At 49.0% G+C, this 25,491-nt stretch overlaps 1 protein-coding gene across 2 annotated transcripts; it reads right to left on the bottom strand.

The window, feature by feature from the left end:
- Nucleotides 1-823: 823 nt before the first annotated feature.
- LOC120949126 (tyrosine 3-monooxygenase) lies at nt 824-25,194 on the bottom strand. 2 transcript variants are annotated; one of them, XM_040366166.2, is made up of 9 exons: nt 24,761-25,194; nt 8,754-8,865; nt 8,484-8,534; nt 7,840-7,917; nt 7,594-7,659; nt 6,540-7,026; nt 6,115-6,447; nt 4,477-4,603; nt 824-3,753 (listed from the first exon to the last, which is right to left on the bottom strand). In XM_040366166.2, exons 1-9 carry the CDS (start codon nt 24,827-24,829, stop codon nt 3,352-3,354), a joined length of 1,725 nt encoding a protein of 574 aa, XP_040222100.2. In that variant the 5' UTR covers nt 24,830-25,194; the 3' UTR covers nt 824-3,351. The 2 variants fall into 2 exon arrangements, with proteins under 2 accessions (XP_040222100.2, XP_040222099.2); XM_040366165.2 differs by lacking the exon at nt 24,761-25,194 and adding an exon at nt 12,586-13,121.
- Nucleotides 25,195-25,491: the final 297 nt, after the last annotated feature.

Here is a 25,491-nt window from a genome sequence, read left to right on the forward strand (position 1 = left end):
TAGCAGGATAGTCTTCAGTCCTACGTATGGGGGCACGGTCTATTCGGGGCTTGAACCCATGACGGGCATGTTGTTAACTCGTACGAGTTGACGACTGTACCACCAGACCGGCTCATTTGATAAGTTTAGAAACAGTTAAAAAATTTTGAATGAGTAACAGTACTATCTGAACAATGTGGATTAGTAACTTAAACTAAAGTTTAATTAGCTGTTTGGTACAAAAAATTAAAAATTAAAATTAAATTTTTTATTGGATAAGCGCATATGAGCTGCACTTTTTGCATTCATCGATTATTTTGATCTTTCATTTTTTTGTCTAAATAATTTTCATTACACAAAAAATGATGAAAGAAATTAGACGTAATCAAAAAATATACTAGCAAATAAGAAAAATGATAAACAATTTGAAGAACTTTGCCAAATCTAACAACAAGTAAGTCAACAAATGACAACAAACGAGTAAATATTAAATGACATTAACGATACTTCTGACAAAGTAAAAGTGGAATAGAAAACAAATATAGAAAAGCTAATAGTAAAATGAAGTCAAGGAAAACCTAAGCTTCTAAATTAAAAGAAGAAAGGATATGAGGAAAGTAATACTAATTGAATGGATTGATGGTAAAACAAACTGTTGAAATAATTACAATTTAAGATTTTAGTGCTAATTAAAATCGGTTAGCTAATTTCATTGCTTCCTCGCATTCTGATTCAAGGTAATTAATGTCAAGGCGAAGTTTTCAACCAAAACAATTATCCCAAAGTTTCTCAAATCAAGTACCAAAAACCACAAGAACGAAAAAAGAGTTTGTTTTGCTTGTTGTTGTTTTTTTTAGTTTCTTTTATTTTGCATCGCTACTTTTGTGCTGGATAGCTTTTACATATAAGATGATCTCATGAAGACGGAAAATTTATACCTGTATCCACATTACTTTCACTTTACTCTGCTTTTTTTTTTGTTGTAAGTTTTTGTTTTCACTTTCTTATACGTGCACGTGCTAAGATTGTCAAATTGTCCAGTTGGGTTTTTTTGTATATATAAATATAAATAGAAATTTTCCGCCCATGCTCATATTCTGCTTGCTTTATACACAGTTATAAAAAATACACATTTATATATTAATAAAAAAAAACAAACATGAGATTACAGACAGTCGAGGATGAATTTTTTCGTTGCAGTGTGTTGTCTTTTTTTAGGATACTTGAATACTTTCTCGCTCTCTCTCTCAAAAAAAAAAAAAACTTGCTGCCGAGAATGTTGCCATACCGCAGGTATTGTACCAAGGGTGAAAGAGGGTGGAACGGCACCCGGCACGGTTTCGCCCACATTCACTCAAGAAGCGGGACTTTCCGGCACTTTCCGGCACCGACACAGGATCGGAAGGAGGGATGGAATGGTTCAACTGTGTTTTGGTCCCCGTTTTGCCAAACTCTATCCCGCCACGCTTCCACCCAACGGCCATCGTGGCCATGGCCATGTGTTGGTATGTTGCATCGTATCGGACAGTCACTTCCTTTACGATTGTCGATGGCCACGGGTGGAAGGTGTCCCATTCGCAGGGACATGCGGGATAGAGAAGGGAGAGCGTGAGAGAACAGCCAGGAATGAACTATTCAAGCCATCGTCGCGATCCTGACCCGCCCTCTCCTGACCCTTGCTACTGCCATATCTTTGCTATTCTGCGTTGTAACGAAAAACAAAGTATCTCTCCGCATCAAGTCAAGTGAATAATTTAACCGTTAAACACTAAACTTTAAATAGTATACAATACTAAGAATACTTTTAAATAAAAAAAAATATGCTCTCTTCAAAAAACAATACTCTTTCTACGCTTACGTTTTTGACAGGACGTACACATAACTTGGTTGGGTTGGGGAGCTAGGGAATTGGGGTATGGGTTGTGGGATATAGGGAAAGGAACTGGTAAAGAGATCATACTCTCTCTCACGATCTTCATGGGGGAAATTGCACATCGGCTCGCAATAACGAAAAAAAAGGGAACGGTAATTTGGTGGGGAAGGAACGGGCGGAAGGAAACGGACTGTTGTTGGATGGGTGGGACAAGGGTAGGTGTGTCACCTGCTCATCCTTACTAGAAGTTCAGGCTGACAGCCATCCAGTGTGTTTTGTGTGTCGTCCGTGCCGTTTGTTTTTGTTTTAGCAAAAAAATACTGAAAACGTTACGCTACGCGAACCACCCCCGTAACGCTTCTGCGTTACGGTGTCCGGTTTGCTATGTTTGTTCGTCGAGGAAGCCGACGGGAACGAGGAAACGCTCAGTACACGAACACGAGCGAACTCGAGCTGCACACCACTCGACACTACCGAATCGAGTCGTCGGTCTGAGGAATCTTTTCTTCTCTGTTGGTGTTACAGTTTGGGGGAGGGATTGTGGCGATGTTATTGCGATGAAATTTGCCGTTTACTTCTGCCGTTCGGTCCTCCCAAAAGGGGATTGTTCCTTTCCTTCGTTCACTTCGTTTGCGAGGGCTACACGCAAGCTTCGAATACCGAAGCTGTACAGCTGTGGCGGTGTTGTTGGTTTTCGTTTTTTTTTTTTGTTTTTGTTCGTTGGAGCTGGATACTCCTGTAGGGTGCGCTCTCGACCCTAGTGGCGATGGGGTGGTCCATATTTTCCGGACAATACGAAGCGCCGCATCGTCACATCGCTCAGCTTTTTGTACAATGTTCCTCCGGTACTAAGGATGATCGTTGTGGGTCGGTTCGGTTCGATCGTATGATGATCATACGTTTAAAAAGGAGGTGCTAGTGTGCGCTTGGGGTGTAGTAAACGTAGTAAAATAAAACTCACACACACACACACACACCCAGGGAATCGAGCGACCGTCCCTTTTTGCGAGTGGGGGTTGCGATTTGCTTGTAGAATACTGCTCCGTAGTAGTAGTAGTAATAGTAGTAGTAGTGATGTAGTTGTTGTTGGGTAGTAGCGGATATAGTATACATCGTGTTTTCAGCGTAGTCCGCAGGATGGCGAGAGCTAACGTGACCCCCTCCTATGCTTATCCTTTCCTCGCTTGCTGGGCGTCATCCAGGACGCGTCACCAGGGGTTTGGGACCAGGACATCGTTGTAAGAGGAGGCATACGCCTATTGTCCTTTTGTCGATCAAGACATATTTTCTTCCCGTTTGTGATTTGCTTTTTAAAAGTGTCTCGCTTCTCTCTCTCACTCGCTCCGACTCGCTCGCTCGTTCGCTCTCTCTCTCACACACACACATACACACGCATACGTTCGCACACGCATCAGATCACATGCTGCTGCTGCTTAAGGTTTTTTTGGGAGTGAGACGGAAGGGTGTTGGTGCGCGTAGACAGCAAGGCGTGGGCAACCTTAGCAGAACGGTTGCTTCAGCTTGGCGATGGCGTTGGTCAGGTGCAGCACCTCCGTGTTGAGCTGCGACACGAGCGTCTCCAGCTTGTCGACCGAGTCGAGCACCTCCACCCGCTCGGTGTGCGGGTTGAAGCGCACCTCGAACGGCCGGGACATGGTCGAGACCCAGCGGCGGAACTTCTCCTTCGCGTCCTCGAAGCTCTCCGCGACGTAGTAGATCGGCTGGTACTCCTGGTCCTGGTACGGCTGCACGGCGGTCGAGGCAGGCTCGAACGGCCGGTGCTCCGGCTTGTCGCTGATGGCGTGCAGCAGCTCGCCGTAGGCGGACAGCAGCCCGGCACCGTACGCCTTCACCTCGTCCTTTTCCTTGCACAGCCCAAACTCAACCGTGAACCAGTATACCTAGAAGCGAAGGAGAAAGGGAAGCGTTTGAGCACCCTTGCCTGGCAAACAGAACCTGTTCCAGCACCAGAACCAACGGCTAGCGCCAATTTACACGCCAATACAGAGCGATTAACAGCGCTCAGCGTAACTGGATCGGAATAAATCAACGCCACTTGCTAAACTGTGCTGCGAACCAGTTGGTTCTAGGTGAGTTTGAGGTAGAAGAAGCAGAAGAAGAAGAAAAAAACAGAAAAACCGTTCTAAGCGCGGCACGCAATCCACTACCCCACACATACACACACATCATCATCTTCTAAACTGCGAAAGTCCAGCGCGAGCGGGCAAAGTGACCGCAAAACAGCGGCCCGTGTCCTTCGTGGCCTCCTTTCCGGTTTTTTGCACGCACGCTGTGTACTCTCCGTGTGTGTGAATGTGTGTGTGTGTTAATGCCAATGGCAAGCGTGTTAGAGTGGTGGGTTTCATCGAAACTAGCTGCTCGAAAACTGCTCGAATCGGTATGGTCATGTGGTGATGACCTAGCGAGAATTGCGATCGCGCTTTTTGTCGGGGTTCGACCCGAAGCGCAATTACCGTTTGCTACTTGGCGGGGTGGTGGTGGGTGTCCGTGGTACGGTTTTTATTTTTCTTCTTCTTCTTCTTCTTTTTTTTGGGGAGGGAGCAAAAGCACTTGTTGCTGCTGGTGGTGGTGATGGTCGTGGCATCTATTGCGCCTTTACTTACCGTCGAGAGCTTTTCAATTTCCTCATCCGAGGCACCGAGCGAGGCTAATCCGATTTCTTGCGAGAACTGGGCGAAGCTCGGGTCGGCGAGCAGCGGCATGTGACCGAGCAGCTCGTGGATGCAATCGCTGGGAATGGGCAGAGAGCAGAGAGATGGACACACGCACGTAAGAATGAGTGAAATTGTGAAATTGTGCAAAGACAACAGGGCAATACATGTCGACTCGAATGATTTTTTGCTTTGCATTTTCGTAATAATTCTATTTTCCAGCCTTATCTTGACGGTAGCTCTACTGCGGCCCCAAAGGGACGGTGGATTTGGCTTGAAGGATGAAGGCGAATTTCTGAAGAGCTTTCCAACCATGGCAACTTTTCCCATTTTAGTTCCCAATCGTTTAGCAACACTGGAGACAGCAACAAAAAAAAAAAGGAATTTATTCGATGACTCCCTATCAGCATCATCATTGACGACGTCAGCAACGATGTGAAAGTATCGGAAAAATCAATTACAATAACCGACCTATCGCTCGGGTCCCGGGTGGATGCTTTCGAGCGACATTTTAATTGAGTTTCCTTTCCAGGGGTTGTTGATGCGCAAGCATAGTTCCTCACTCGGTTCCGCACAACGGACGGATGATGACTTGTTGCGTCGACCCCGCCGACATGCACAGAGCATAAGGGCATAAGCGCAAGTTCCGACTCCGACTGTTCGGACTGGGATGCTGTTAAAAGGTGCCAACGAGCAACGAGCCGAGGAGCCAAAAAGGGAAAATACATCAAAAGCTTAGCTTCAAATGGCACGTGGCAATGTGGCACAGAACTCCCAGCGGAAATGACCCATTTTGGGGGGTGTGAAAGGAGAGGGAGTGGAAGCGAAAAGTCTGGCCGTAGCACTTCTCGGGCTCCGGAAACGGGCGGCACACCAAGCGTGCGACGGGTGCGACCGTTAAAATCATTTTATTCTATTATGAACATCTTACGCCACTTTTGCCACTGGCTGGGTTGTTGGAGTGTTCAAACGACTGGAACAAATGTAGGAAAGGGCCAAAGTGTATTGAGCGGTACCTTGTGCCTGAGAGTGCAAGGATAAAGGTTGAATTTCAGCTTCAAATAGGCAAGACGAAAAATCTCTTTTTTCCTTTAAATAAAACTTTACTTTTGCGAGAGAGAGAGCGCTCACACAGAAGAAGAAGTGTAAAGGAGCACTTTATGCCAGCAACAATGTTGCAAAGTTGAGTCTAAAGCTTCATTCTTTTTCCTCAAAAACCCCTGAATGCATCATTCTAGTGTGAACATTCAGCTCCAACTGCTGGATGTCGTCCGCGCGAGGCGAGAGAGCATTAAAAAGCATCAGGAAAATGGCCCATTTGGCTGCTCACACATCTCCTTTCACATGTCCTTGCACGCACACAATGGTGCCATAAATTGTTCTACCCAAGTGCTAGAGTGTGAGAAGGGAGGCAGCCACTCATCAAAAGCAACGACGTAGACGAGGAACTTCTGCTGCTGCAGCCAGCAGCCACCGTAATGGAAAGCTAAAAGGGGAAGCCAAGCTTCCGGATTGAGCAAAAGCATCGCCGCATCGACATTCGGAAACAGAAAGGGGGAGTGAGGCAAAAAAAATGGGCTGTCAACTTACGGTTCCGGCGTGTGGTAGGGCGAGTTGATGTGTCGCACGTACTGCGTGCTCTGGAAGATGCGGAACGCCAGCGAGGCAAGGAAGTCGCGAGCGGTCAGCAGACCGGCGGCCGGCCGGAGCGTGAATCCGGTGTTCTTGCGCAGGAAGTCGCTCATTTCCTGCAGCTGGGGCAGGCGCTCCTTCACGAAGATCTTCTCGTCCTCGAGCTTGCGGAACACGGCAATGTACTCCGAGCAGGCGTGCTGCACCATCAGCTCCTTCACGCGCCCGAACACGGCCGCCCAGGTCTTGTTTTCCGTCTCGGTGTAGTCAATGTGCGGGATCGGATCTCCACTGTAGGGGGAAAAAATAAAACAAGAGGACGTTAGATCACGCTCATCACCACAAAACTTTTTTGGGAAACCCCCCCCGGGAGGGGTACTTACTATCGGTAGGCGAATGCAATCTCGGCAATCTCCTTGCGACGAGCGCGGTACACCTGGTCTGCGAAACCGGGATGGTTCATGTCAAGGTCCGGCTCGTACTTGGTCATCAGATGGTTGCAGTTGTCCAGCTCCGAGGCGTGCTTCGGGAACCAGGGCGCCTTCACGTTGACGTTGTTCTCCGACAGCAGGCTGACGCTGCCGAAGGACTGCGTCTGGCGCAGGGAGCGGATCAGCTGCAGCAGGTTGGCGCGGGCCATGTCGACCTTCACCAGGACGTCGAACTGGACGCCCTCGCTGCGGGACTGGCGCGACTCCAGGTGTACCACGGTGCCGTGGTACGCCTCCACCGCCTTGAGGATGCGTCCGAGCGATCCCATGCCGTCGCGCAGCCGTACGACCACGGCGGCACGGACCACCTCCTTTTCGGCTTCGGGCGACTCCGAGGCGGCATTCTGCAGTACAACTTCCTCCTCCGTTAGCCCAGCGTCTAGTTGCGGGAAAAGGAAAAAGAGGAAAGAACGCGCCGATTAATAACGGTCTTTGTCAGTTTTCCTCCGCGCGGTAGGAAAAAACACGCTCCAAGCGTAGCTCTCCAACGGACCGTGTCCAGCCACTAATCGTACAAGTAAATCCTTTTTATTTCCCCCGTTTCATTTTTCCTTTCGTTTTAAAAGGTGAGCTTCGCTCGCTTTGGGGAAAGATTATTGCCTTTACCGGACGCGTGGGATTGCGAGTTGCGGGCGATTATGGGAGTTGGCAATGGGAAGGCACACGATTACGTCAAATGTGCCAAAAGGAACGGACCGAGCGAACTTCAAGCTGCCGTTAATGGGGAGCAATTTTCGAATTGAAAAAAAAGGAAAAGCGAGGAGCTTATTGTGTGACCTTTTGCCTGCAACGGACAATGTGCTGCTGACGTAAAGCATGAATTATGGTGACGTGGAAAAGCTTTCTAGCGGGGGAAAGGATTACTTTCGTTGCGAATAGTTCTTGGGAGCAGGGGTTTTGTTCTTTGCTCTATTTCTGAAGATGCTTGGTAGTAGCGAACACGTACCTGTTTCCTTGTCCTCATCGTCGGCACTTGGAACGTGTTCCTGCGGCTTCTGGGGTAGCTCATCAACTAAGTATACAACAATCAGGCGCACACAAACACACACACGTACAAAAAGCAGGAAAATTGGAGCAAAAATAAAGAGGGGAAAAACTCATAAGTACATCAACAATGCATCATGCAGAATGAAAATCGGGTAAAAGCCGGAACAGAAACTCCAAAAAACTGGAGCCATTTCCGATGCCTTACCTGCGACCATTCGAATTTCCTCTTCGTCATCGTTCTGATCCTCGACTGTCTGTTGAACCTCTTGTGGAATTTTGTCTTCTGTCGTGTTCGGAAATGATATTCGAACGGAAAAGGGAACGGAAAAGCACAAAACCAAAAAGGAAGGAAACAAAATTAGGAAACAAAAAAACAAAAGCTTACAGAAATTAAAAGCAAAAAAAAGACGAAACACAAAAGCACAAAGAACTAAAACTGAAGGGAACCTGAAAACTACCCCACAGCAGGTGTGGAGAGGTAATGGAGAGGAACAAAAATTGTAGCAAAAAAAAAACAAGACATAAAACTTAAAACAATCCACTGGAAAGTGAACGGAGATCGGAGTGTGACCTTCGGTTGGTTTGGTTCAAAATTCGCTGCTACTCGTGGGCCCGTTTTCGGTTCGTGGTTGTGACAAAAGCGGTCACCCAACTCCTTGCTGGGTTACAAAGAACCCTTTCCCTCCCCTTTCAGAATCGTTCTAGGGGGAGGGGGGTGGGGGGGGGGGCGATAGCCATCAGTAGTTCCTCTGCGGAAAAGCTGAAACCCGCGCCACCGTGCTGTGGCCTCGTTCTTGTGTGCTTCGTGTGCTTCGCCTGCTTTTGTCCGGCAGAGTGAACGGCCCTTACCTTGTTGATGCTGTTCTTGGGCCTGCAGAATGGTACACTCCAAGCTAGAGTCTGCGGTAGTTGGACATCGTTTTTGAGTTTTAAACACAGCCAAATTCGACAAATGACAGCAAGAACATAAAATAGCAAAAAAAAACAAAAAGAACACAAAAGCAAAACTCATAAGTACAAACAGGAATTACCACTTAGTTGGGTGTGTGTGTGCGGGTCTTTCGACAGGCGACAGGGCAGCATGCCCGGAAGACATTTCCGCTCACAGCTACTACTTACCGTTGGCCTTTGCGCGGGCCTCGTCCAGAACGGTTTGTTTGGTTTGCTTGACCACAATCGTCTCAAAGCGGGCATCGTCGACCAGAGAACGGCGCCGGGATGGGTATCCGTTCTAAAGTGTAAAAGGAAGAGAGGAAGTACAGAAGGAGGAATTAATCGCTAGTTAATCGATGTAAAGCTCGGTTGAAGCTCTCTTTTTCTTTTGCTGCTCCCCCGTACATTAAGATGTTTTAATTGCAAGAGGCGCTGGAACCCATTCCATCCGACACGCAGACCACAGCACGGTGGCATATGATGTGACCGCTAAAAATGGTCAAAGCCACCATCTGGGTGCCTTTTTGCAGCACCCTCGGCCGTATCGTATGCATGGGTGTCAGTGTGTTTTTTATGCGCCTAATGACCATCGGTAGGCCGTGCGCATGCCTAAGCCACGGCCTGGACCGTGATTGAAATGTTCACCGTGTGGCCACCGTGTGTGTTTGTACGCCAACATGTCAACACACACACACACACGCGTGTGCTTCTGATGCAACAAGCGCACACGGGGCTGGTGCACCCTTTTTCCTCCCAAACAGCCACTGCGGCCACCGCGATGACGCAATCGACGGCGATGCAAAATGCGCTTGCGGGCCTGTGTGCTGCTCCGCTGGCTGACCATATTTTCCCATGCCACCGGAACCACACATCTATATGCGTGTGTGTGTGTGTGTGCTCACCCAAGACATACATCTCCCCTCCCCCCCCCGTTACCGCTATGTTGTAAAGTGTTCGGAATCGGTTTTACGGCCGAAACCTTGACATGATCGCGATCTACCGGTGCGCAACGAAACGAACGCGAATTGACCTGATTAGTGTGCTGGTGTGTGGACGTGTGTGTGTGTGTGCCTCCCTTTAATACCACCATCTACCTCCCCTTCCCCCCCACACACACACACAGCAACTAACCACAAGTGCGTGTCAGAATGCACAGTTCATCGAACACAGTTGACTGTCGGATCGCCGAAAAATTGGTTCCATTTCCGTGTTTTTTTTTTTTTGGTTGGGGCCTAGTGGAAGATCAGACCTTTCAAGAGCAATCCGCGCCTTCCCCACCAGTAGCCGGAGCACGTGTTAGCACCCGATGTTTGCGGGACCTTCGATCGCCTCGTTCGCCATTGACATTGGTAACGGGCGTTAAAGCGCTTGGAGGGTGGCCTCCTGCGCGTGGGCTGCGTGTTGCTCGGCAGGTGTTGCTAGGTGCACCCGGTTTGGTGCTTAGTTGTTAGTGTGGCACGCACTCCAAACACCTCCATCAGATCCATCAACACTGGCGTGACAGGTGCATGTACGAGTTGTACATGAATGATGCATTCCAACACTTCTCGCGCACAAAAAGCAACGTTTGCATCTTCGCACATCGGTCGGAGCCAATCAGGTTGGAGTGGAGTTCCTTGAGCGCGATCTTGGCGAAGGATTCCCGCTCCGGAAGGTCTTGCGTTTGTGTGTGTGTGCGTGCTGCGGGCTGGTCGGTAATGAGGACCGGTTTAATGACACTCACTCTCGGGTCGGGCTCGGGCTTTACTGCCTATTTGCTGCCAAATTCAATGTCAATAAGTAGATTATAATGTGGCCTGTTTCGTGCCTGCCTAGAGCCTGTCCTCCGTCCGTCTCTGTGCTGCTGGGAGTGAACGTGATCTTGTTTGTACTCTGCTTTAACAAGACACCCCAAAACTTCTCGAGCGGGGAGGGTGCGCACGCGAAGGGGACGACGGTGGTCCCGATTTGTCCACTTTCCGCTCCCGCTGACCTTGAGATAGCCAACAGTTCGCCCGTCTCACGCGGGCTTTTCGGTTCGGCTGGTGAAAGGCACCGGGCCACGGAGACCGCAGGACAACGGACTGCGCGCGTGGCAATCACTTCCGCAAGCCTCGCAACAACTCGTTTTTCTGTTTGCTTCGATACCGAACCGTTCTGGGCTGTACAGAACGGCATAAAAAAGGAGTGTCCGTTAGCAACAAAGCCACGGCTAGCTTTGGCTAGGATCGCCGACACTTTTATCTCAAGTGGGCTCGAGACTTTGCTTTGGAGAGCGCCACTCGGCGAGGGAAAATTGGCATGACGGTTGCGCTGTATTGATCTAACGGAGCCCAAGCCCGCCACAAGTCAACAAGTCAACATTGGCGAGGAAACCGTTTTGCACCATTGTTGAGATACGGGCCAGGATACGGGCCAGTGCCGCAGCAAAAACCGTGGAACCACAGCGCAGAAAGACAACAAACCGTCGTCAGCACAAAGCAAGAGGAAAAACTTTGTAAAGCAAATTAGCTTGGCCATTTTCTTGGCAGTTTCCGATCACCGATCGTCGCCGTACGAGCAAAAGTGGTCGGTGACCTTCTGCGCTTTGTATGTGTGTGTGTGTGCGCGCGCTAGCGATGCATTTGGTTTTGTCAGGCTGTGTTGCTATGTTTTTTGTTTTGTTGTGTGATTTCCTTCCGTTTCCGAAGCGACGGCCTTAACCTCAACATAGGGGGGGGGGGGGGGGGGGGGGGTGGGAAGGAAATTGGCCGTAATTAGGTTTCGGTTCCATTACGGTGACCGATCGAGGATGATGAATCGATTTCGGCGACCGACCGATCACCGCCGTCGCCGATCCGTTTCCTTTTTCCTGCGCTGTTTGTGGTGCTTTGCAAGTGGCTCGCACATCAGCGAGGCCTGGCACAGGTCAGGTGAAACTTTTATGTGTTTGCGATTTCACCCCGGGGGAGATAGGAAAATCTACTTCTAGAAGTGTTTTTTTTCCCTCCCCCCGGTTGCTTTGTGGGACATGAAGGATTTTAAAGCGAATGATTGATGCGAACGATTTGAACAGCGTTCGCTAAAACTGATTTCTTCTTGATTTTTTGTGCCACACTAAGGTTTTCGTAGAGAAAAAGATATACTAGAAGGAACCGGCCTACGGTAAAAAAAGAACATTTCTATCGTATGCGGGACAACATATCACATTTTACGAGACAATCGTAAACCATTTATCAAAGCTTCTAGAACCACCTTTGGGCCTACCTGTGGAGCTAGTTTTATTGCACGCATCAACCCGAAATGCCGTAGCAAAAACGCACAACAACAACAAAAAAACACCTACATAAACACATTGCTTGCTGTTTCATATTTGCTTAGAGAGAACGAAACGCTTCTCCGATTATCCAAGGATAACTTCAGGCAATCAAACGCGATCGCACTTTAGCAGCTTGTTCTAAGGCTTGCATTTTAGTATGTTCTCGCGTTTCTCGTGGTAGCTCCAATCCATCCATTCCCAGGCAATTAATCATTGCCAGCTAAGTGGCGTTGCCATCTTGAAAAAGCCTGCACACAGAGAAGGGAGCTCTCTGGAGTGGGGTTAGAACGAAGCACGCGATAAGTGCTTTTCAATTAAAAAACTGATTTGAACACACACTGTATACACACACACATTGTACACACTAGGTTAGCGGTAGCAACAATGTAGGGAATTTCTGGAAAGGGGCACTATTCTAGGAGAATTCAAATTTCCCAGCGAAACTGTTGGACTTAATTGTTCCTTAGGAGTTTACTAATTCTAGTAATTCCTGGATCTACTGGAGTTGTTTTGAGCAACAACTGACACATACAAAGACACACATACACACAGACACACACACACACACACTGACACACAGGACAGTATCAATGCACTTGCACACTTAGTCACTCAGGTTGTTGTAGTTTGTTTTCCAGCTTTTTCTTAAGAGTTCCTCCAAATCTTGCACTGAACAGCTTGAACTTCCTCCCTTATCCCACTCAGGACTCTCAGACAACTCCTTCCTCCGCAATAGCTTACCTCAATGCTGTATGATTTCTTGATCGCGAACATTTCACGGTTCTTCTGGGCAGCAGCGACGGCCATCATTATATTTGGTGCTTTGTAAGGTTGGTGTTAAGAACGTTTGTAAAATTTGCAACTGACTGCTGTTGTAGCCTTTTTTTTGTGTTTGTAGAAACTGCTACTTCCTGTTTCGGAGCGACTTCGAGCGGGCAGTTCGTGCCGTCTAATTAATGCTTAGCGCTTTTCGCGGTGTTTTGTGGGAATGTTCCAAATAGCGACTCCTGGCGGTAGGATTTCGCTATAGCTGGGATTAGAGATCGCTGGACACACACACGGTCGTGACTGGTACCGAGGGGATTCAGGGATCTTTCGAAACTCTTCGAAACAAAAAAACTGCACTGCACACACGCACGAACAAGCGCTACTGTATTAAATTACTACGGCGAGCTGCTAAGGCAAGGACCTTCCACTCGGGCTGTGTTACGGGCTTTCGCTGTCTCCGAAACTTCGGCACTTTGCAAAACGCAAGCAAACCAATGAATGCATGCCACTTTTGGTTTGCATCAGTTTAAATACCCGCCAGGCCAGCGCGTGGGGCCAGTTCGATCTCCGGGTCCGGTTTTTTTTGCGCGCGCTCGTTCGCCTGTAGGGGTGGGTAGCCGCACACACACACACACGAACATCGTTCGCGCGACGTAGCATGGCTCAGCATTCCCCCACCCGTCATGTACACACGCACACCCGAGAGGGCACGACGAATCCGCTACACACGAATGCAACAAAGCACCGACGCGACTTGGCCCGTCTCTGTGTGTGCCGAAGCGGGCCAAAGCAACCCCCTAACGCCCTCTCACCCTGTAAGCTCGTGTGTTTATGCTACACACACCTGTGCGGGTGTGCGAGCGAGAAGGGGCGCGTGCGCATTACACGGCCACCGTGCAACATTGGACAGGCCGCTTCGTACGACACAACAATAGCACGACACGACCGACGCACAATCCGAGACAGGACAACTATACAGTGTTGTGTTACGAAGGGTTGTTGTTGTTCCTTGTTGTGTTGTACCCGCTCACCCAACCGCGGTCCGATTGTCTGAAAGGTGGCTTTAGGTAGCCAACAGCAACAGGTAGCAATCGGGCAGGCAGGGAGGCAGGCAGGCAGGGAGACACGTAGACGAGACAGATTGCCGGGGTTTGCGGAAATGACCCGTGCTCCCAGAATAGGGAGACCGGTCTCGCCGGGAATTTGGATGCGGAAGAACCGGAGGCCGGCTCCGGTTTTGGGATTTTTCGGCACACGGCCGAAAAATCGAACGCCCCGCGTATCGAGACGCCTTGTTGCCCTGCCAGTGGAGGAAGAAGGGCAACCAAACTAAACAGGTTCTGGTCCCCGGTTCTGGCTGCTAGCTAACCATTAGCCAGGCTGTGCGGTGGCTAAACGGTTAACCGAGCGACGGTAGTGGCGGGATTTTTTGTCTGTTGTTTTTACAGCGCAGATTTTGGGTTTTTGAAGGAAGTTAGGTACCGTTTTAAAGAGTTGTTTCGTTAAAGAAAATAGCAATAAGCATTTGTTACCAACCAAGCATGGTGACCCTTTCTTTTACTGCTGTTGCTGCCGCGGCTTTATTATCTCACGCACCCCGGATCGCCAATAAATGGTGTAAGCGTCTCGACGCCCTACTACCCTCGCTGGCCGGCAAATGTCACCGGCCACTGCTACCTGTGCAATATTTTTGAATAATTTCATCCAACCCTGGATGGGCCCATTTTTTCAAGTAGCTCAAACCAAACCTCAAGACCCCCTGGAGTGGCTCGAGTAGTTGCGTCAGGTATCCCTGGGCTGTGCGGTAACCTGGCAGACAATAGAAGCGTGATCATTGCCTCTTGACCGCCATACAAGGGTTACCAGTGTCCGGTCCAGTCGTTGGCGATAACATTCGCCTCAAACTCACCAATTTTTGTCTCTAAGGACCCAGTTTTTGTAAGCAAAGTAGCTAATGTATTGTGCTAACATGCTTCTCAATCGACCGTTGTGAGTCAAATTGTGTCTTCCAGGCACGATTTATTTTGCCTAAATTGCTTAACTTGAAATATTTAACGGTGTTTCAAAGTTCATTTATAAGAATACATCAGAATTTAAAATAATAATTTCTTGCAATGTTTTATTCAGAAATTTGTAAGCTAACTTAGAAGACTCCATTGGAGCATTCAAGATCATCAAAAAGACAATAAAACAATTGAAAATGTCAACATTTTATGTTTGTTTTGATTATCTTGAATGCTCCAATGAAGTCTGCCAAGTTATCTTCCAGTTTTTTGTGGAAAACATCGCGTTGATGTTGATTTTTTTTAGGTATAAAGCTAAAGACATTATTGAGCGTATTTGTAATTTTGACAAAACGATATAAAATAGATGCGATTTTGGGATGCAAATTGTTTCCAACTATAATCCATTGGTGACCACGGTACGTTGCTGAAAGCCGCCCTCATCCACAGCGACGAGAAATGGAAGATATAAACAAACAAGATCAGGTTTAACGGCGTCTTCGCACGAGGCGTCGATGTCTTGGGGCGATGGGCGGAAACATTCATTCTTTCGGAAGTCCACGGGGAAGCCCCGCGATCTTTCGTTCGGAATCTCCCAACGACACAGCGTCACCGCGCACTTGCACGGTGGACTTGGGCGCTAGCGACAGCCAGAGACAGAGCTCTCGCCGTGCGTGAATCATCTCAATCGCGAGAGGTGGTGGTGACTGCAGCCGCACAGCGACCCAACACGCATGGGTGGATTAACCATTAACACCACGTAATGGAAGAAAACAAGGGTGGAATATTTTGTTCACTTAGAAAAAGTGTGATTTTCGCGCATCGTTGCTAACATTAGGCGCTGGTTTTGCTGGAATTTGCGGTGCCGTGTTACCGTCATATGCCCAGAGCGATAGATGAGTCTCGTTAACGATCGATTGAAGCGTTCGGTTACAATTAATTATTGCCAGCAATTTAATGCGTAGCACAGACTGGTACAGATCGGGGCAGATTGCGTGCGCGTCCTAGAACAATACAGGCGGATAAGATAAGGGCAGCGTTGGCAGCTGCGCCGCTGTATTAGATAACGCCCATTAGGACCGGAATCGATGAATGAAGGCGAAGCGATTTTCCTCATTCATTTGTGTGTTTCGTGATCACTATCACGGGATCAGCTAATCGGAGCTGCACGCTGTGCACGCTTTTCCCATCGGTCGGCCACTTCCATTCAAACTGTTTCGCCATTGTTCGCTTCACTTTCATTCATGAAAACGCAGCCCACCAGGTGGTGCAGGAAGCTACTCGGAACAGTCTAGAAGTGTGTGTTCTCGGGCGAGGGGGGCCAGATACTTAGCCAAATGACCTTCGGGCGTACGGTCACGTACGCACGCTGCTTTCTAATGCCGATGCTTAAAAAAAAGTGAAGCATCATTGTTTTGCGTTATTTTCCATTGATGGGGTTTGTGTTTACCATTTCACAACCACCCTTCCAGGTGCTGGCAACGAATATCAGGGGAAGTCATTCGGGGAAGAAGGAACACTTGTAATACAGCAAACACATCGTGTACCTTATTTTTTTACATCTCCTTCGATCGCAGAGGAGCAAAAAACGATCCACAACATATCGAAAAGATCATATGCAACAGAGCAACAGAGTTGTTTTGGGCCTGCAAGCATAAAAAAACATACAGCCATCGTTCAAGTGTTGTTGTTTTGGGGCGCGTCAACGCATACGCAAAACTTGCGATGGTTTTTGTTGTGTAAATCCCTCAAGACAAACCTCCCCTCCGCCCATCACAATCGGTGCGAGGCCTAAAAATAACCCCAAAAGGACACAGACGCAAGAGAGAGCGAGAGCGAGCATGAAGCATTAAATTCTGCATAATTATGGCGCATCGGTGTGAAGATTACAATGGCCAGCAACAGCATCGCTACACCCGAAAATTGCGGCACCACAAACGGACGGTCAGGGCACGGTGCACGGTGATCGCGCCGTGGGGCCTGACTGAAGAGGATCATAATAAACGGGCTTGATTGACAACGGTGCGTCTTTGCCACCGACCACTTGCGCTAATGTGCCAAACACCAAGCGTCTGCATAGAGTAAAAGCGTCCCGAGTTAATTGATTTAAAAGTGCGTTTACAGCGGAGCCCGCGAGACACGCGAACACAGCGCCTCGGTGGTGATGGCGCGTGAAAATGATCACGTCGTCGTCTTCGCTTTAGGGACGCCGGCATCTTCAGGGAATGCCGGCAGCCGGCACCGAGGCCCCTGCTAATGGGCTAGTTAAGAGTGTTCGGCCGTCTGTAGGCTCTCGAAGATTCGCGCAGACCTAGAGATATCCCGGACCCGTTGGAACGTTCCCCCATCATAAGCGTCCATCTCCCGGGAAGAAGTTGGAGTGGCGCCCTGCGGGGCAGGGTGATGAGCCACCAATAAGGATGACGCTCAGAAGCGAAAGTTTGCATCATCCTGTATGTGTTGTTGTTGTTGATTTTTTCCTCCTCTTCTTCTTCTTCTGCTAGCCTATACATTGTGTGTTGTGCTTTAATTTTGAGGAAACGCTTCAAGTTACCGCTTATTGCCGAAATGCTATGCAATTATAAACGTAATTAGACGTAATATAACAATATAACCTTGCAAATGGGGATGTGGGTTTTACCTCTACTTCTCTCTCTCTCTCTTTCTCTCTCTACCTCCCTCTGCATAGCGAGGGTTCGTTTGTGGGTACGAATGAGTGTTTCGCCACCGTTTTCTAGTGCGCGCGCCAGACAAAAACTCATCAAGACTGAAGGCACCGAGTGCCAATTTTTTGTTGTCGTTTGTTTTTGCGCTGCAAGCTTTCCTATGGAAGGTTTTGTGTTGTTCGAGAATATTAGCCTTAATGGAGCAGTCGGTAGTGGTAGTGGTGGGGATGGTGATGACCGACGTCCATGTTGACAGATGCGATGCGGAATCATGACATTAGACCAGATCGTTGACCACGCGATCGAGACGAGAATGGTTGGCAAAGCTCGCCGACCGCTGCTGGAATCCCCTTCGCTTGCGTGACTATATTGGCACGGCCGGTTGGTTGGTCCGGTACGTCATTGCAACATCGCACCAGCCCCGTAGCGAGCAAAGCGAGCGTCTTCGCGGAGATTCCCCGTTTCGGTGACCACCACCCAACGGGCAACAGACGGGCGGGTGCGCGCGTGTTCTACTGTGCATGAGAGGACGGGCCTTTTTTGCCGTACGGCCCCGCTACGTGATGCAGTTCGTGTCGTCTTCGGCCCCTACCACTCATCTGCCCAACCCCCGTTAGCTGGTTTGCTGGGGGCCCCGACACAGGTGAAGAACCGGTTCCGGGTAATTCCAAACGCATCGGACCGGTGCGTTTACCGTGCTGCGAATGGTGCTCAAGTACACGGGCGCTTGAGGTGTGCACATAAGAGGCGAGGTTGCGGGTTCCAAAATTTCCCATTCCCAGGATTTTCACCACATTCGTTAATAGGAAGTAGGAAGGGCGTCATAACCTCGGGTGAACGTTACGAAATTAGACGTCGAATGGGTACGATTGGATAGGGAATATCCCGTCAGAAGAAAGCGAGAGCTTGGGGAGACATCACAGTGACAAACCCTTCTTGTTATGGTTTGGATCTACCAGATTACGTGTGGAGTGGGCTCTTCCGATCGTATTTCACATCTTCTTGATTCGGATTTCCTCTCCGGGGCTTTACGAGCAGGAAAATCCTAGGATCATCTCTTCGCTTGTTCAGACGCTTCAAAAGAATTGCGAAATTTGAACTCATGCGACGATCACGATCGTACAGGAAAGATTCTTAAGAAAGAGCTTTTGAAGATATCAAATGTGAATGCTTTTTATTATGGAGATCTTCCGGAGCTCGTGTAGACTGATTTCTTCTGATCCAGGAAAATCCCAGGAACATCTCGTCACTCCAACGCTCACCAGCTCCAACAAATTCGCTAGTCCGATGCAAGGATGCTCTTTAAGGGTAAATCCTTATAATTATCACAACTACGACCGGTTTTGCCCATGCCCTCCATTCGCTTTCCTACCGTGTTGGCGTGGGATCGTGCTAGCAGGTTTTCTGACCTGACGCACTACAAACCGGGCGTGCAAACAACATTGCATATTCAACATGCAAACTGTACGCTAAACTGTATAGTAAAACGGTTTCAATTAACCAGTAGCAGGAGTTAACACCTGCACACCTGTCCGGGCTGGAGTGCAGTTTCGGGGTGGTAAGCGTGCTGTGTTTGCAGGGTTGAATAGAATGATCCAGTAGGGCAAAACTGCTGAGTATTCAATGGCCATGCAACAGCGATGATCAGTCTAGTATGTTCTGGCAGTAGGAATGGAGACAATCATTGTTTGGGTATGGGAACATGTGAATCTCCTGCTCCTAGCACAGAGCGGGCAGACCATCCCGTGACATTACTTCGTTCCAGCAATGTTGACTCACCAACGTGACACCAACCAAGCTAAGGATAGTAGTAGACATCATGTGAAACCTTTTGTTTTTTGCTGCTGCAGCTCTTGGAAGTCGCCCTCATTCTGTGTTAAGATGCTCGTACAATAAATTCTACCCCGCCTTTTGCAGCGTACCCTTCCCAAGGTGTACCGCATTGCGTTCGTTGCGAATCGATTCACCTTATCATTCTCCGCCGCTTGACTGACGTTGATTACATATTAGCCTGCAGTCCGCGCTCGGAATGGAATGGAGCAAATTAACCTACTAGCGGTCGTCGGAATTTCCTACCGTGGTGGTGTTTTTTTGTTGTTGTTGTTTGTATACACCGTACCGGCTTCTACGCGGTGTGTGGGTGTGCAAGGTGTGAAGTGTTTGCCTTCCCCAAGTTGGCAAGACTATCCCCAAGTATAGTGCTTCTTAGTAACAGGTGGTTCCGCAAAAAAAAAGCGTTACACTAATCTAATGGAAGATATGCTAATGTGCAACCGAGACGGAAGGGAGTTGGGTGAGGGTGAAATAAGTCGTCAGAGTGCGAACAAGTATTATACTTGTATGAGCTGAGAATCGATTGCAGATTGAGAAACAGGAGGTCTCGTTGTGCAACGCCTGCAATCATCAGCTGTGCGTTCGGGCTACGCGATCTTTATCTCCGCCTGGAGGTCAGCTTTCTTGCGCTGAGTGCTTAGCATCGGATGACGCCGAACGAACAGCAGAACAGACAAGGATAATATGCTGCAACCGAGTGGTAAACAAAGCGATGATCGATCGAAACAATGCGCAAGTGCATTTAATTGCAGCGCAGCAGGGCGAAGCAGTCCCCGGTCGGGAAAGCAGCCCTGCGGCCGGCTTCTAAGGCACCGTTCACCCTTATCAGCCTGTAAAGGCGTTTGTTTCCGATATTTCGCTTTGTCATTGGATCGCTTCGCAATCGAATGGCAAAATAAATTACACCCTTCGAATCCCAAGCAAAGTACCTGAGCGCTCCCCCGGAGGACGTACAAACCCACGCACATGGACAGAGTGCAAGAAAATGCAGCTCCTTTCAAGGTTCGCTGCCGCTGTCCAAGGATTGCCCTCCCAATCGCTGTGTGTGTCACTCGGCAGTGAACACGCGCGCTTCAGAACCACCCGCCCCGTTCGAAGGCAATGCCATTGTCTCACCAAGTATCCTTTCCCTTTCCCGGCACTGTCTGTCTCTGTGTGTGTGTTTGTGGCGGAAAGTTCTTGGCGAGTTTGACGCTTGGATGGCGGAAGGCACACGCGCAAGGACGCGCGAACGGCAAGGTGCAGTTTAGAACGCGGCGTCAGTTTGTTGGCCCCTTTGACCAGTAGGAAACCAGTGCAAATGCGCGCTTCAAGCGGGTCCCTGGTGCGGTCCTGCAAGCATTCGGTGGGTGGGTGGGTGGGGGGGGGGGGGTAGTGTTGGGCAGGCTAATTAATTTATTCTTATTCGCCGTGCACGAGCATTCTGGGTGAGCGTGACGCTTAAGAACACACACACACACACGGATCTCGTACTCGTATCTGTGTGGAGCAGCAGCCCAGGTACACCCGCCAAGGTCCCTTCCCTTATGGGCCGCCATCGCCATCACAATCTGCAGGGTTTCGTGTAGCCTGTTCCGTTTCAAAACCCGCAGCAAAATTAAAAAAAAAAACTTGTTTCCGAAACACAAACAAACAAACACACTATACCTTTCAGACAAGCAACATTGCGCTCTCCAAAATCATAGTTTTGCATTGTTCCTTCGCCCCAAGTATTACTTTGCGTTGTCGTCGGTACCTGTCATTTCGAACAAAAAAAAAAGGCAAAAAACAAACGGCCCCACACAAACATTCGCCTTTGCTCCGTACGTTAACCCGGCAGGCCGGTGACGGTTTTTCGCTGGCCGCGCTGCGAGCTGCCGGCTCGCGTAAGGCCACGAGGCCGTGGCTAGATGGTCTGGCACTGGCTCTCTGGAGCGGACCGCGGAGAGCGCGAGATTGGAGATCGAAGCCGACCGATCGTGCAAACGTGACTCGAGCCACCGGGGCAGGCAGCCGCTGCCATTCGCCATCATTATCGCCATCATCATCGCCATCATCATCATCGTCGTCGTCGTGGTGTCGCATTGCCGTCAGTGTCGACTGGTGTCCGCACTGATGGACGGAACGCTCTTTTGCCGCAAACACCGACACTGACATTGAACTTGCTGGTGATCTGGTGGACCCCTGCCTGCGGATCGCGGTGATCCGTGTCCGACGTGCGTTCGCCAACGCCAACTCAAACCAAGTCACCTATTGGTGGAGCCTCAGCCTTTTGGGCCCCATGCTTGCGTCCTAAAAATAGCCTTTCCAAAGCTAAGCCGTACTTCCGAGCTTCTATTTCGAACGCCGTGCGAATAGAGACGAGCAATTTTGATGGCAGCTTCACTGTACACACGCCGGACCGAATAGCACGCAAATCGAAATCAAGACGATTTGTCGAAGACGTTTGGTTACAGTGCGTGAGTGAAGAGGTATGCTGGCCACAAATCAAAAAAAAAAAAAAAAAGCGTACCGCCGTATACTTCCCATTTACCGCACACACACACGGACAGTTGCGAGAGCCTTTCCGCATTTGCCGCGAGAGCCATGATCCGGCTGAAGGTCGACATAATAAACATGAAAACGAAACCGAAACCGAAAGCAAGACGTATCGGAATTGGAAGCGGTAAAGAGAAACGTGTAAAGAGAGGGGGGATGTAGTAGATGGAGCAAACAGAAGAAAAATAAACAAAAACACACACACATCAACTACTTGAAGTTGAAACATGATCAGATTGAATAGTGAACAAAAAAAAAAAAAGATCAAGCAAAAAGTGGAGTACACAACATCACTTAACGAGACGAAGGAAGGAAGTGAAGCAAACGAACGAGCAAAACAGAACAGAAAAAGATCCGAAAATCAGCGATCGAAAATCGTCCCGTAATTCGAACAGAAGTCGGAGAGCTAGAGAAGCAAACACTATTACCGCACAAAAGCAATCAAAAGTACAGTGAAAGAAAGAGGTGCAACAAAAGCAAAAGAAAAGAACATTAAATTATTGTATCTTTTGTGTCCGCATTGTGTCATTGTGAAGCAAAAGCGCATGCTACCGTGGGGTTTTGGGTGGTAATGAAAGGTGCCACACACTTTCTTATAATCCAATCAGCGGCAAAAGCTAAACGGGAGCGCTTAACGATCGTGCGTGTGAGTGAATGATCGTGATGACATGACATCTCGATCGTCGGAGCAGCCTTCGGGGCATATGTCGGGCTGGGCCGGGTGTTTATTAGCCGTGTTGTGCTGTACTACAGCAGCACCAGCAACAGCAGCCCCTGCCATCGTTTGTAATCGTCCAATTAAAAGCGCGTTGCGGCTGTATGTAAATTGCCACGAAACGGATGTAATGATGCCGGATCATTAAAGCAATCGTAAGGTGATACCTTCTTCTGTTAGATACCGAAAAATGGTGGCGTTTGGCGGAACAAACCCCCCCCCCCTGGTGGATTGTTCAGCATTGAACTTAACCTCAATAACCGTGGCCCAGGTACATGGGGAACTCGGTCGAGATATAGCCGCGGTGCGGTAGCATCAAAACCTTCAAACAGCAAACGCCGCCGCGTGCAACACATGTGTGCGCATATGTGCGGAAAATGTATGCCGACCTCCACACACCTCTCTCTCTCTCTCTCTCTCTCTCGCCTCTTCCGTCCCTCTAGCATTTTGTGCTCTACACACTGGCCCATCAGCACACTCCCCCAAGCGGGCAGTCGTTTCCACAGCATGACCGAGCTGACGGCCGTTCGGCGTTGTAAATGGTAAACGGTTTTGCAGAGACAACATTGTGCACTGCAATTCACGTCGTCCACTGCCCACTGTCGGAACTAAGGAGCAGGTGTTGCCTGTCTTGTTTTACATCAATCGCTTTAAGTGCCAAAACCAACGCTCCATCACGCACGCCACACGTGTGTGTTACGCGGCGTCCGGCCCAAATTATGTAAGGAATCACGAAATTTCACGATGAAGATGACAACTGACAACCGACGAGGGGGGGTTACTGGGAGTTGTTTTAAACCGTTTACAACCACACACGTACGCAGCACCAGAATCAGTAGTCAATTATTAAGATGATGCGCTTTAAAGGCGTTGATGATGAGCTCGAAAGTACAGCCCCGACGCCCGACAATGGACCGGACCGATTGGAGTAATTGGTCGAAAGTTGACCCGGCGGGGCCCCGTTTATCCTGGAGTGTCTTGTCGGCTTGTTCAGCATGTCCAGCAGACACGGAACACACACACACACCGGTACACCCGGAGGGGGTTTCGGTCAAATTATTAAACATCCCCAGTCCACTTCCCTTCCCGTGCACGAATCGTTGGACCAATCGTTGTGTCATGTGTGCTGGTGTGCTGGTGATATCGGTCAAGTACGTCATTGAGGCGTCATCGATTTTCGTGTGCGCCACTTCAGATCGAGAGGGAGAGAGAGAGAGAGCAAGAGTGGGGTGAGATAACACCCCATCGAGTCCTTTTAGCCGAGAGTTGACCCGAGTCTGGTGGTGACGTTTTTGCTTGTAAGCGGACCCGATGTGGCTTTCACTGGGAGCGCCAATGTCCCGATCAGTGTGACCGTTTCCGGGGTGCAGTCCGTTACCGATGGGCACGCGCTGCACTTTTGGGCACATTGATCACATCAAACTCATCCGAAGAGCAGAAAAAAGCAGATGTCATAGCAGCAATTGCTAGCGATTGAAGTAATAAATCGTTCGCTTTCTACAACCGTATTGCATGATCTAGGGGCGTTTCGAAGTGCCGCAAAGGCATCGACGACATTGCTATGTCCGGCATTGCCGCCTAGGGGAAGCCATTGCGGGGTGCCATTGAGTGTAGGGACACAATGGCCGCGGAAGCTACGCCATTTTGTACGCCGTCCCGAGCGGCTTGTCGTAACGCCCTCCACGCTGCAGATTAGCACGCTGCAATTAGTTAATACATATATATGTGTGTGTGTTTTGTCCTTCCAGTTTCCAGCCAACAATTAGAAGAGAAATAGCCCTCCACTACGGGTTCCTAAATCCGATGCAGATATTAAGCGCATTTAGCACAACGCGCGAGCGCGTGTGCGCCATTGAGCGCGTGGTGCTGGCGGCCGTTACGAAGGGCGCGACAAAAGTGCTGGTGGCGGTGAGGGTGCACGAGAAGGTACATTTAAGCAAATGGAGATTTTAATCTCTCTATCTCTCTATTGCTTCCCCCCCCCCCCCCCCGGCTCCACACAAACGCCGGACCTGCGGGCCCTGGGTCAGGGTTCTGGGCGGTTGGACGAATATCGATACGTTTCCGTTCCGTTCCGTTTCGGTCGGTCGGGCTTTTTCCCCGGTACGTTGAGGTTAGGAAAGAGAAGCAAAAGCGCTCATTCAAATGCAAATAGCTGTGAAACTAAGGTTCATTTTCGGTGCGAATCGAACTCAGTAGCGTTGGAGTATGACCCCAGAACGCAAGAAATAATTAGCGAATCTAACGTGATGCAATTAGCAGCAGCACGATCGAACACGGCACGTGGAATGGAGCAGACAAGAAGCGCACTAATTGGGTGTAAATTTGCCAAAGAAATATAGCTCAAGAATTGCTTCCTAACCCTTAATAAGTTCATACATAAAATATAAAATACATATTTTCTTCACACTTACCTCGTCGCACTCCTCCAGGAAGATCTGGAAGATCTGGATCGACATGACGGGGGCTGCCGAGGTGTGCATGTTGGGCGGTGGTTTGGTTTTGGTGTTACAAAATTTACAAAAACGTACGATATAAAAAAACTCGTAAAAAAACGCGGTTATAAAACAATCGCACGTCGGGTTTGAGTAGTGGCGCGTGTGGCAGTTAAGGGTTAACGAGTAGATTGCCTTTTTTTCGCTCTTGTTACAATACGAACGCGGGGTATGGGGAATAGCACCAGGCTATTGGGATCTACACACGCGTACGTACTAATTTAACACTTGCGCACACACACTACACTCACGCACAAACACGCACACACTCGCAGGGAAAGCACAGCTCACCGGGAGATCGAAACGAAACGTTATCACTGGCGATAGCAGAACGAATGAAGATCCTGCTGGATAATAGAGCTCTTTTTCTTGCATGAGTGGTGTACACACGTGCCGTATACAGGAACAGGAAGCTGCCCAGGTGCTCTAGATCGCAGCTGCTCTAGATTAGTTTCGAGCAGTGGTTTCGAGCGGTTGGATTTTCGAAGAGCGTTTGATCGCGTTTGATCGCGCTGGTTAGATTTTTGTTATAAAATATATTTTGTTGTGCAAATAGTTGTTGATTTGTATATTTTAGTAGATGCAGAGAGAAGCATGGCATATTTTAACTAATTGCCAATGTAGTATTGATCTTGAGTTTCATTTGAACA

This window comes from Anopheles coluzzii, chromosome 2, assembly GCF_943734685.1.
Source record: "Anopheles coluzzii chromosome 2, AcolN3, whole genome shotgun sequence".
Lineage (NCBI taxonomy): Eukaryota > Metazoa > Arthropoda > Insecta > Diptera > Culicidae > Anopheles > Anopheles coluzzii.